At 43.0% G+C, this 13479-nt stretch overlaps 1 protein-coding gene across 3 annotated transcripts in view; it reads left to right on the top strand.

The window, feature by feature from the left end:
• dars2 (aspartyl-tRNA synthetase 2, mitochondrial) overlaps positions 1-13479 on the top strand; it is an 80655-nt gene that overhangs the window by 5068 nt on the left and 62108 nt on the right. For all 3 annotated transcript variants that reach the window (XM_073063665.1, XM_073063664.1, XM_073063666.1), the window contains exon 2: positions 9130-9229. In XM_073063665.1, the coding sequence (XP_072919766.1) occupies positions 9130-9229 (100 nt within the window). The remainder of the gene's footprint in view (positions 1-9129; positions 9230-13479) is intronic.

The following is a 13479-nucleotide window of genomic DNA, read 5'->3' as shown; positions in this document are numbered from 1 at the left end:
CGGTCTGGAGTGGTAGCCTCGTTCAGTCTTCGGTAGTCGCCGCATGGTCTCCAGCCCCCGGCTGCTTTGGGCACCATGTGCAGGGGGGAGGCCCATGGGCTGTCAGACCTCTGTACGATCTCCAATTCCTCCATCCACTTGAACTCCTCCTTCGCCAGGCGGAGCTTTTCCGGGGGGAGCCTTCGTGCGCGGGCGTGGAGGGGTGGTCCCTGGGTCGGAATGTGGTGCTGTACCCCGTGTCTGGGCATGGCTGCCGTGAACTGCGGTCCCAGAATCGATGGAAAGTCAGCCAGGATTCTGGTGAATTCGTTGTCCAACAGCGTGATGGAGTCCAGGTGTGGGGCCGGCAGCTTGGCTTCACCCAAGGAGAACGTCTGGAAAGTCTCGGCATGTACCAGTCTTTTCCCTTGCAAGTCAACCAGCAGGCTGTGAGCTCGCAAGAAGTCCGCCCCCAGGAGTGGTTGGGCCACCGCGGCCAGTGTGAAGTCCCACGTGAACTGGCTGGCGCCGAACTGCAGCTGCACTGTGCGGGTGCCGTAAGTTCGTATCGTGCTGCTGTTTGCAGCCCTCAGGGTGGGTCCTGGCTTCCTGTTGCGGGTGTCGTACCCCATCGGGGGCAAGACGCTGATCTCCGCTCCAGTGTCGATCAAGAAGTGGCGTCCCGACTGTTTGTCCCAGACGTACAAGAGGCTGTCCTGGTGGCCAGCCGCCATAGTCATTAGCGGCAGCTGGCCCTGGCCCTTGCAGGGCGGGCAACAACGGCGAGCTTTTGTGCCCCACCACTGGTGGTAGAAACACCACTGCTCACTGGCCTCCTCACTCCTGCCTCTGTGTTGTGTGTGCCTCCCTGCCGGGCCTGGTCTGGTCTGGTAATCTGACTGACAGACGCCACGCTCTCCCTCTTGACTTTCCACAGCACGTCTGCCCGGGCCGCCACCTTCCGGGGGTCGCTGAAATCTGCGTCGGCCAGCAGCAGATGTATGTCCTTGGGCATTCGCTTTAGGAATGCTTGCTCGAACATGAGGCAGGGCTTGTGTCCGTCAGCCAGGGCCAGCATGTCGTTCATCAATGCTGATGGCAGTCTGTCTCCCAAACCGTCCAGGTGAAGCAAGTGGGCACGCCGTGAGAGGCCAAAGGTCCCAATGAGCAGCGCTTTGAATGCTTCATATTTGCCTTCTTCCGGGAGCGACTGTATGAAATCCGCAACCTGGGCGGCCGTCTCCTGGTCAAGGGCGCTCACCACGTGGTAGTAACGCATGGAATCAGAGGATATCTGTCGAATCTGGAACTGGGCTTTTGCTTGGCTAAACCACACGTGTGGTCGCAGCGTCCAGAAAGTCGGCAGTTTTAGCAAAACTGCGTGAACAGATGAAGAGTCGGTCATCTTTGGTCCAAATCCCGTTTGGACCGTCGGGGTCAATAATGTAGCGATGCGCTACAGACAGCGCTGAAATAACGACACGCAGTCAGTAAGTCGTTTGGAGACTAGTTTATTCAAACTTCGCGGCGCTGGCATTTAATCCCTAGCGCCCGCCCTCCAGGCGGAAATGACGTCAGAGTTGCATTACCAAAGTCTCCCCCCGCGCGCTGGCTATTTGTGAGCCGGTTCGCCTGTGCAGAAAGTGGGTCGCCACATTACCATATATGGCCTTGAGATTCATTTTCTTACAGGTATTTACAAGAAAATGAAGTACAATTGAATTCACGAAAAACTATATATAAACTATCACTGACAAACAACCAATGTGCAAAAGACAAATTTTGCAAATAAAAATTAAATAATACTGAGAACTTGAGTTGCCACTGTTGAAAGTGAGTTTGTAGGTTGTGGAATCAGTTTAGAGTTGTGAGTGAAATTATCCACGCCAGTTACAGCTGTCACACCGATACAAAAATCAGGTAGATAATGACAAAGCCTGAGCCTGGTTGTGTTGAACCTAAAGCTCCTGTACCTTCTGCCTAACAGTAGTCATGAGAAGGAGGAATGACCTGGATGGTGGGGTCCTTGATGATGGATGCTACTTCCTTGTGGTAGCACTCAAAGTAAATGTGCTCAATAGTAGGAATAGCCTGTCAAACTGAGAAAGCATGGAGTCCGCAGGACTTGGATCAGGATAATAGGCTGATAAGTGACATATGGAATATAGTTTAGGGAAGTGTATGGTCATGCATTTTGGGTGAAAGAATAGAGATGTGGACTATTTTCTAAACAGGAAGGAAATTCGGAAATCAGAGGTGAAAATCGATGTGAGAGTACTTGTTCAGGATTCCCAAAGGTTAACTTGCAGTTTGAGTCGGTGGAAAGGAAGGCAACCACAATGTTTGCATTCATTGTGAGAAGATAGAATATAAAAGCATGATGTAATGCTGAGGCTTTATAAGGCATTGGTCAGACTGCAATTGGAGTATTTTGAGCAGTTTTGGGCCCCTTATTTTTTTTAATTAGTTTTTCAAAACATTTTACAAAATTAAAAACCCCAAATCCCAATGAGGAGCATTAATACAGAGCAAGCTTGAGCATACAATAACAATATGCTACAGAGGAAGAGAATTTAACAAAAAAGCACCTAAATTAAAGACAAGTGAGCTTAGTGTCCTCCCCAAACCCCACAACACAAGAAAAAAAACAACAATTCCAGACCAACCACCACACAATATAGAGAGTATAAGTCCGGACAGTCAAACTCCCAGACTGTGAATACACTTAGCAACAGAGGATAATAATGCCTACTACCAGAAAAAAAAAGGGAGCTGAAAGCAAGGGACCGAAAAGAAAAAAAAACCCTAGTCAAGAGGAAGGTTATGAAAGTACTCGATAAAAGGCCCCCAGATCTTATGGAACTTTAAATCCGAATTGAGAACTGAGTAATGAATTTTTTTGAGGTCCAAGCAGGCCATAATGTCGTTAAGCCATTGCGCATGAGTGGGCGGGGCAACATCTCTCCATCTAAGGAGGATCAAGCGTCTCACCAGGAGAGAGGCAAAGGATAGTATTCGGCATTTGGTCGGACCCAGACATAAATCTGTCTCGCCCCAAAAACCGAACAGAGCAATTAAGGGGTTAGGTTCTAGGTGCTGATTCAGAATACCCGATAGTGTAGTGAAGACATCTTTCCAGAATTTCTCCAAGCTAGGACAGAGCCAGTACATATGGATGAGAGAGGCCACGCCCCTCTTGCATTTATCACAGAGCGGACTAATGCCAGGGTAGAATCGAGATAGTTTAGATTTAGACATATGGGCTCTATGAACAATCTTAAACTGTAAGAGACAATGGCGAGCACAAAGAGAGGTTGAGTTAACCAATTTGAGAACCGAGTCCCAGCTCTCCTCGGATAAGGAGATATTTAAATCCTGCTCCCAGGCCATTTTAATTTTATCCACAGGGGCCCGTCGTAAGGCTGCTAATTTATCTTGGATAATTGAAATTAAACCTTTACCTAGTGGATTAATGGAGAGAAATAGGTCCATAGCATTTTTCGCAGGCATTTCAGGAAAGTTAGGAATTAAAGGAGCAGTAAAGTGTCGGATTTGGAGATATCTGAAAAAGTGAGCGTTAGGCAGGTTGAGCTTAACAGAGAGCTGTTGAAAAGAAGCGAAGCGGTTATCAATGAAGAGATCTTCAAAATGTCTAATGCCCTTCCTGTACCAAACATGGAATGCTGAATCGAACATGGTAGGTAAAAAAAGGTGATTATGTACGACAGGGCTAGAAATGGAAAACCCCTGGAAACCATAGCATTTCCTGAACTGAGCCCATATACGCAAAGTGTGTCTAACCAGAGGATTAGCTATTGATCTGGGCAGACTGCTAGGGAGTGCAGAGCCAAGAAGTGCAGATATAGATACTTCTTTAGTGGAGCTCAACTCCATTGCCACCCAGTTAGGGCACTCAGGTTGACCGTGGAAGAAAGACCAGAAGGCAGCACTACGTATATTAGCTGCCCAGTAATATAAGCGAAAGTTAGGTAAAGCCATGCCACCCTCTTTTTTAGATTTTTGGAGGTGGATTTTATTAATTCTAGAGCACTTATTCTGCCACAGATATGACAAAATAATAGAGTCTAAGGAATCAAAAAAAAATTTAGGAATAAAAATTGGGATAGATTGACATAAGTATAAAAATTTGGGGGGAACATACATTTTGACAACATTGATACGACCTACCAAGGACATAGATAGAGGTGACCATTATACCAGACTCTGTTTTGTAGCATATGAAAGATTGACAAAGTTTTCACGAAAGATATCTTTAAACTTCCTTGTGACTGTAATTCCAAGATAAGTAAATTGATTATGGACTACTTTAAAAGGGGGATCACGAAATATTAGTTCTTGTGCTACTTTATTAATTGGGAAAAGTTCACTCTTATGTAAGTTGAGTTTATAGCCAGAGATCTGGCTAAACTGGTCAAGAAGTGAAAACATTAGAGGTAAGGATGTAGACGGATTTGAGAGAAAGAGTAATAAGTCATCAGCATAGAGAGAAACTTTATGCTCAACACCCCCTCTCCAAATCCCAGTCAGTTCAGGACTTTTTCGAAATGCTATCGCCAGAGGTTCTATAGCCAAATCAAAGAGAAAGGGACTTAAGGGGCATCCCTGACGGGTGCCACGTTTGAGATTGAATACTTGGGATTTCTGAAAGTTAGTTAGAACAGAAGCAGTAGGACACAGGTACAGCAATTGGATCCAAGAGATGAAACTTTGGCCGAGGTCAAATTTTTCTAAGACTGCAAAAAGGTAGTTCCACTCTATACGATCAAATGCTTTCTCTGCATCAAGGGAGATAACACATTCAGGAGTCCCAGTTGGAACTGAGTATAAAATATTAAATAGATGCCGAATGTTAAAAAAAGGGAGACGGTTTTTAATAAAGCCTGTTTAGTCATCAGAGATAATGGAGGGAATAACGGTTTCTAATCTATGAGCCAACACTTTAGCTAAGATCTTTACATCAACATTGACCAGAGAGATCGGCCTGTACGAGGAACACTCTGTTGGGTCTTTGCCCTTTTTTAAAAGAAGAATAATAGATGCCTCATTGAAAGAGGGTGGCAATTTGCCGTAGTTAAACGAGTCAGATAATACTGACAGTAACTGAGGAGAAAGAAGTGAGGAGAATGATTTATAAAATTCCACAGGGAACCCATCAGGTCCAGGAGATTTCCCTGAGGACAGTGCAGAAATTGCAAAAGATATTTCTTCTAGTGATATAGGCGCATTAAGTTTGGCTTTGAAATCATATGAAAGTGAGGGGATATTCAGATTCTGTAAAAATTGATCCACAGAGATATTGTCATTCAGGGATTCAGAGGAATAAAGCCAAGAATAAAAATTTTTAAATGCGTCATTAATTTCTAAATGATCCGATGTAAAGTCTCCGTTCTCCTTCCGGATCTTTGTAATATGTTGTTTGGCTTTAGAACGCCTCAGCTGATTGGCTAGGAATTTACCAGACTTATCCCCATGAATGTAAAAGTGGCTCTTGCTTTCGAGAAGTTGGCGTTCGACAGGTTGAGTGGACAGAAGGTTAAATTTAGTTTGGAGTTCAACGCGCTTCTTGTATAATTCAGGGTTCTTAGTTTGGGCATATAATTGATCCACATCTTTAATCTGGTTAATGAGGTCTGCTCAATCTGCACGGGATCTTCTATTGAGATTTGCTGTGTAAGAGATTATTTGACCCCTCAAATATGCTTTCATGGCATCCCAGACAATCTGGGATGGCACTTCAGGTGATGTATTAGTGTTAAAATAGAAGGTTATCTGGTCTTTAATAAATTTTACGAAATCATCATCCGATAATAAAGTTGAATCGAACCGCCAGTGTTTGTTCCTCTGAGGGAGACCGGGAAAGTTCAGGGAGAGGGTAATTGGGGCATGGTCAGAAATCAGTATACTCTGATAGTCACAAGTGTGGGCAAATGGGATAAGTTGGTTATCGAGTAGGAAATAGTCAATTCTAGTGAAGGTATGGTGAACATGTGAGAAAAAGGAATAATCTCTCTCCGTAGGATGGAGGAAACGCCATATATCAGAGATACCAAAATTAGAGAGAAACGACTGAATAGCTAAGGCAGATTTGGTAGGTGATCTGGTAACAGAGGACGATCGGTCCAGTTTAGGATCCAACCAACAGTTAAAGTCACCACCCAATATAAGAGAGTATGAGTTTAAGTCTGGTAGTGAGGAAAAAAAACGTTCAAAAAAGTTAACATCATCAAAGTTGGGGGCATACAGGTTTGCTAGTGCAACTTTAGTGTTATATAGTTTACCGGAAACAATAATAAAACGGCCATTTGTGTCCGATATTTTATTATGGAGTTCAAAAGGAATATTTGAGTTAATAAGAATGGAGACTCCCCTAGCTTTTGCGGCAAAGGATGAATGAAAATGCTGACCTGCCCACTTGGACAGAAGCCGGGAGTTATCAAAACAACGAATATGAGTTTCTTGGAGGAAAGCAATGTCAGCTTTGAGTTGTTTAATATGTGAGAATATCTTCCTCCTTTTAACAGGGTGGTTCAGTTCCTTTACATTCCAGCTCACAAATTTAAGTGCACTAGCCATTATCAATTACTAATGCATAAAAGGCAGCAGGCATATAAAAAATCAAGCGGTACAATAGCAGTCTGGGAGCAGAGATGTAAACATAGATTCGTAAGGTCAAAATATAAACATGTCCTAAACAATAAAGAAATGTTGGAACTGGAAAATCCACCCCACCCACACAACCCAGAACTAGACAGCTACCAAAACAAGTAGCTAGCTCTACCAAAAAAATTAACCCAAATACAACTTCCAGATCTGTGTCATTGACAGCAGTTCCGTATAAATGCTATAACAAACAGTAACTAGTTTATGCACTAGAAAACATAACTACAGATTAGAACACCTTCTGCCGAGATATACAACTTAATACAGAGAAAATCGGAAGAAAACCAAAACTAACCTACCCGCGAAGTATTATAGAAGAATAAAGTAAGAGAAAGGGGAAAAAAAAGGTAAGAAGGAAAAAGAAAAAAAGAGGAAGGGGAAAATTATAAATTCAAGACGAGTATTTATCAACCGTTTACCGAGAAGGGAGAGAAAAACATTCAGAGAATGGAAAAAAAAGGGGGTGAAGAAAAGAAAAAGATAAAATAAATAAGTATTTAAAACAGAGGAAAAATAAATCAGCAGTTGAACTGTGAACCGACAAACAGGGAGGCCTTCACTAAAGACTTCAAACCTCCAAAACAAGTTAGATTTAGTTGTAGAACTCTGTAGGTAAAGTTATACAGAGGTAAAAATAGATTACACACACACCAAATCCCGGGAGAGATTGTCAACAGCCTTTAGAGTTTCAGTGAATAATGTCTGAGTGATTCAAGTGAATTCCGAGTCCAGAGAAAGTAATTTTACTACGAGGAGTACTTATCCACCATTTTAGGAGGTCCGATCAGATTCCGAAGATGACTGGATAGCCGGAAGACTTGCCACAAACGCTTCAGCTGCCCTCGCTGATTTGAACCACTTGAATTCCCCGGTATTAAACTTGATTCTTAGGTCAGCAAGATTACGAAGGGAAGGTTTGAAACCACGATCAAAAAGCACTTTCATTACGCCTTTATACTCAGCGCGCATCTTTAAGGTCTGGGGTGCAAAATCTTCCACAAAGCGAATGGTTGTATCCTGGAAAGAAAAAGAGCCTCTGCGACATGCCTCCACAATCAGACTGTGTTTTACCTGGTATTGATGGAAACACAAGATTACTGGTCGCGGACGGGAGCCCAGAATTCCGGGGGGGACATTAACTCTGTGTGCCCGTTCGAGCTCGGGCGGGTTTGGAAGCAGATCCTTCCCGAATATCTCACAGAGAAACTCGGCGAAAAACTTCACGGTTGACCCCTTCTCAGTTGCCTCTGGTAATCCCAGAATTCTGATGTTGCAGCGTCTGCTGCGATTTTCGAGATCCACCATTTTGGAAAGAAGTTTGTTAGATTTTTCCTCTAAGCTGGAACAGAGAGTCTCCAAGTATCGAACCCGACTTTCTAAAGCTTCAGAAGTCGAATCGATGCGAGTTAAGTGTTCAGCATGTTTGTCCACTTTATCGTTGATCCGATCCAGTTTCTCTTCTAACTGTTTGAAAGCGGTTTTAATTTGCTTTAAGATTTCGTCTCGGAGATTTGCAAGCGCCTCCATCATCACGTCCGACGAGGTCGTAGTTTCTTTTCTCCCGGATTTAGAACTCTTGCTAGACATTGTAGGTTAGATATATTCACAGGCAAGTAAGAGATACCGAAATAATTCCTAACTAAGCTTTATAAAGTGGAGACATTTAGTGCAAAGGTAGCGACAGTAATGGAACAAAAGTTCGGAGCAGCTAAGCAATCGCCATCTTACCGGAAGTTGCCTGGGCCCCTTATTTAAGAAAGGACGTACTGGTATTGGAGAAGGTCAAGAGGAGGTTCGTAAGAATGATCCTGGGAATGAAAGTGTTAATGTATGAGAAGTGTTTGAAAGCTCTGGGACTACTCGCTGGAATTTGGAAGAATATGTGGGGAGGGAGGAATCTCATTGAAACCTATCAAGTATTGGACGACCTAGACTGAATTTAGAGGTTGTTTCCTATATGGAGAAGTCTAGGACCAGAGGGCACAGCTCATAATACAAGGATATCTCTTTAAATCAGAGGAGAGTAATTTCTTTAGTCTCAGGGTGGTGAATATGTGGAATTCATCGTCACAGAGGAGGCCAAACCTGGGGTATATTTAAAGTGGAGGTTGGTAGGTTCTTGATTCGTAAGGGTGTCAAAGCTTACGGGGTAAGGCAGGAGAATGTGATCAAGTGATGTCATGGTGGAGCAGACACGATGAGCTGAATGCCTAATTCTGCTCCTGTGACTTAAGGATCTGTTTATTACTGCTCTTTGCTTTGTTTTAACCTATTAACCAACTTAATCCACTCAATTACAGGGCCATCATGTCAACTCTAACAAAGCGGATTTCTCACTGACTGCAAAGTCTGTGAGCGTTGAGTGGAATCCATGTATTCCTCAGCTTCAGAAAACTTTTGCGACTTTTTTTCTCCCAAAAAAAGATTTGGTGTGATAAATAATGAAATTCCTGTTTGCTTCCACCATAGACCTGAACAGTTTTGTTTCTCGGACTCATACTTGTGGAGAGCTTTGCGCTGCTCACATTGGTCAGGAGGTTAGACTCTGTGGCTGGATTCAGTATCAAAGGTATGTACTATATATTTTTTCCTTTGCTGACTTATAGATTAGCAAGTGTGTTGTTTGTACACTTAACAATGATTGAGTTTATATCAAGTAACATTCAAGAAAGTCAGGGGTAGATGTGAGTATAGTTGCTATTAGTAAGGAGAAGGTACTTGGGAAGCTGAAAGATCTGAAGGTAGATGAGTCCCCAAGGTTCTGAAGGAGGTAGCAGACAGGAGGCAAAGAGAGGGAATAAGGATGGCCTGGTTGGATGCCGATGACTAGTAGTTTTCTGCAGGGGTCAGTATTGGGGCCACTTCTTTTCACATTATATATCAATGATTTGGATAACAGAATGGACTTTGTGGATGATACAAAGATAGGTAGAAGGGCAGGTAGTATTGCGGAAGTAGGGGATTTGTAAAAGAGCTTGGACAGACTAAGAGAATGGGTAAAGAAGTGGCAGGCGGAATTACAGTATAGGGAAGTGTATGGTCACGCACTTTGGTAGAAGGAATAAAGGTGACTATTTCTAAATAGGGTGCAAATTCAGAAATCAAAGGTGCAAAGGAACTTAGGAGGTCTAGTGCAGGGTTCCTTAAAGGTTGAGTTGCAGAATGAGTTGGTAGTAAGGAAGGCAAATGCAGTGTTAGTATTTTAGAGAGAACTAGAATACAAAAGCAGGGATGTACACTCAGTGGCCACTTTATTAGGTACTCCTGTACTCCTTCCTGCTCATTAATGCAACCAATCATATGGCAGCAACTCGATGCATAATAGCATGCAGACATAGTCAAAAGATTCAGACCAAACATCAGAATGGGGAAGAAATGTGATCAAAGTGACTTTGAACATGGAATGGTGGTTTAAATAAGTCAGAAATTGCTGAATAATAGGAATTTCATCCACAACAGTTTCAAAGCAAAACAACATCCACTGAGCAGCAGTTCTGTGGGCAAAAGCACCTTGTCAATAAGAGAGGTCAGAGGAGAATGGCCAGACTGGTTCAAACTGACGGTAACTCAAATAACAACACATTATAGCAATGGTGTGCAGAACAGCATCTCTGAATGCTCAACATGTTGAACCTTGAAGTAGATGGGTTACATGTTCTGTATGTTCATGGTCTTCTCTGCTGCTTCAAGGTTCGATGTGTTGTGCTTTCAGAGGTGCTCTTCTGCACACCATTGTTGGAATGCGTGGCTATTTCAGTCACTGTTGCCTTCCTATCACCTTGAACCAGTATACCCTGTACCTAATCAAATGGCCACTGGGTGTATTGTAAAGGCTTTATAAGGTATTGTTAAGACCACAAGGAGTATTATGAGCAGTTTTGGGCTCCTTATCTCAGACTGGATGTGCTACCATTGGAGAGAGTCCAGAGGAGGTTCACAATAATGATCCAAGGAGTGAAAGGGTTAACATATGAGGAGCATTTGATGATTCTGACCCTGTACTCACTAGAGTTTAGAAGAATGAGAGGGGCTCTCATTGAAACCTACTGAATATTGAAAGGCCTTGATAGAGTGGACATGGAGAGGATATTTGCAATAGTGGGTGAGTCTAGGTCAAGAGGGCACGGCTTCAGAACAGAAGGATGTTCTATTCTGAAGAATAGAGATGAGGAATTTCTTTAGCCATAAAGTGGTGAATCTGTGGATTCATTGTGTGTGTATGTATGTGTGTATATCTATATATATATAAAAAAAGTGGAGGTTGATAATTTCTTGATTAGTAATGGTGTCAGAGGTTACAGAGAGAAGGCAGAGGCATGGAGTTGAGAGGAATTCATGATTGAATGGCAGAGCAGACTTGATGGGCCACATGGCCTAATTCTGTTCCTCTGTCTTATGGTCTTCCCTTTTAATTGTAGAAACACTGACAAGGATTGTTACTGAACTCTGAATTTTATATATTATTGTTTAAACAGATTTAACAAGAATAATAAGACACAGTAAAGTCCATGTTTTAGAGGCAGATATAATGAACATGTTCAAGTCTGAAATTCCATTCAGCATGTAGCTTCTGAGGCGTGGCTATTTGAGTTACTGTCATCTTTCTGTCAGCTTGAACCAGTATACCCCATACCTAATAAAATGGCCGCTGAGTGTATGGTTAAGGCAATGCAATGTAAGCAGCTAGCAGCAATATAGTTTCATAATTGAGGGCTGATCTTTTAAACCTGAAAATTGCAGCGGAAGCTACTGCAGTAAACAGCCTGCATAAAGCCATTAAAATGAATAGCCAACAGTACGAATCCTAGAAAGAACCAATAGACAATGCAGAATAAATCACCCAGAAGATAAGGCTGCAGCTGGAAAGACCAGGGAGGCCTCTTCGTCTTTGAAAACATGGTTGCCAAGGAGAGCATCAGGTCAGACTGAAGCACAGAGCCCTAAGGCAATCCCTTTGTTGGCACGCTTCTGGATTATGTGTAGTCATTAGAAAACAAGATTGAGGATCTCAGAGCATGATTACTTTACTGGTAGGATACAAGGGGCTGCTATGTACTCTATTTCACAGGCATGGATTAACCCAACTCACCTGACACGGTGTCTAGTTCATTGATCCACTGCATGGCCCAGATAGCAGTGTCAGGTAAGGGAAAAGGTGGCTGTGTTTTAATGATAAATTCATCATGGTATACAGACACAGTGGTTTTGTTCCATTCCCGCTCCCCCCGCCTGGAAGATCTTGCACTGAAGTGCTGACTATTCTACCTGCTGCAGGAGTTTTCTCCTGTTCTTCTGACTGCATTCTACATCTTGCCTCAGACATCAAGCTCACACTTGAGAAACTTGATGCTGTAGCCAACAAGAATAAAGTGGCATACCTTGTCACCTGTTACATCGTGGCAGGTGACCTGTATCAGTTTAGCTTAAGTAAGTGACTGCCTAATCACAATCAACATTATCTGAAACACTACACATTCGACCACTGCTATACCACCATTAAGTACGCCTTGGTAAGTCCAACTACCATGTTCTGCTGCTTCTGCTTGTGTGCAGAGATTGAAGAATGCACCACTGACAAAGAGCTGGGTGGCAGAGGCAGAGAAGTGAATTTGGGATTGTTTGGAGTCAGTAGATTTGACCATGTTCAAGGATTCATTAAAAGACCTAAGTGAATATGCCACAGTCATCATCAATTTCATATGGAAATGCATGAACAAATGTGTAGCCACAAAAACATTCCATGCCTTCCCCAACCAGAAGCCCTGAATGAACCGGATTTGTAATTTGTTGAGAGCTAGACTGTGGCATTTAGTGCTGGCAGTCAAGAATCCTAGAAGTCCAGGTGTAACCTCTGGATGGCCATGAGAGTGCAAAGAGGCAATTTCAGACTAAACTGAAATTACAGATGGATGCTCAGCAGCACTGTTATATCCTGCAAGGTGAGATTGGTTAGAATAAGGGGCAACTGCCCAATCAGTCCTGGATAAGCTCAGTGCCTTTTGTGTATGCTTTGAAAGGAAGAAATATCTTTCTCAAAGAAATACCACACATACTGGATGACCCGATAGTTTCAGTCTCTGAAGCCAACAACTAGGCTTTCTTCAAGTGAATGAATCTATGAAAGGCATTTGGTCCAGATGGTGTACCTGGCTGAATACCAGTGATCTTTGTGGACCATCCAGCTGGAGTATTTTTGGATATATTTCAGTCTGTCACTTCTGCATTGTGAAGTTCTGATCTGCTTCAAAAAGACATCTAATGTATGGGGTCCCAAGAAGAGCATGATGACCTGCCTCAGTGACTACTGTCTGGTAGCCTTTACATTAATCACAATGAAGTGCTTCAGTATGCTGGTATTGGGCGTATCCAACTCCTGCCTCAGAGAGCACCTGGATCTGTTTCAGTTTGCCTACTGCCAGAACAGTGAAACAGCAGATACAGTTTCTCTGGCTCTTCAGTCTACTGTGAGTGAAACGGATAACTGGAAATACATGAAGTTGCTGGTCTTCAACTACAGCTCGGTGTTTAATACAATCATCCCATCCAAACATTATCAAGCTTCTAGACCTCCATCTGCGACTGGATACTCAACTTCCTCATTGGCAGTCCTCCATCAATGAGGATTGGTCACATCTCTGGTTTAAGATGGCACTGGTGAAACACAGCAACGACTTGTTGGCAGCAAGCACAACTATTAACTACTTTATTGTTCACTTTTTTTCCTGAAAATCGATCACTGCAATCAGTAGCCTATAATTACCCTTTTGGAGTTGAGCTTTGCCTGTACAACCTGGCATTTTTTTGCAGTGTGAACTGAAG

This window comes from Hemitrygon akajei, chromosome 12, assembly GCF_048418815.1.
Source record: "Hemitrygon akajei chromosome 12, sHemAka1.3, whole genome shotgun sequence".
NCBI lineage: Eukaryota > Metazoa > Chordata > Chondrichthyes > Myliobatiformes > Dasyatidae > Hemitrygon > Hemitrygon akajei.
The sequence above is the reverse complement of the archived record's forward strand: the minus strand, read 5'-3'. Positions and strand labels throughout refer to the sequence as shown.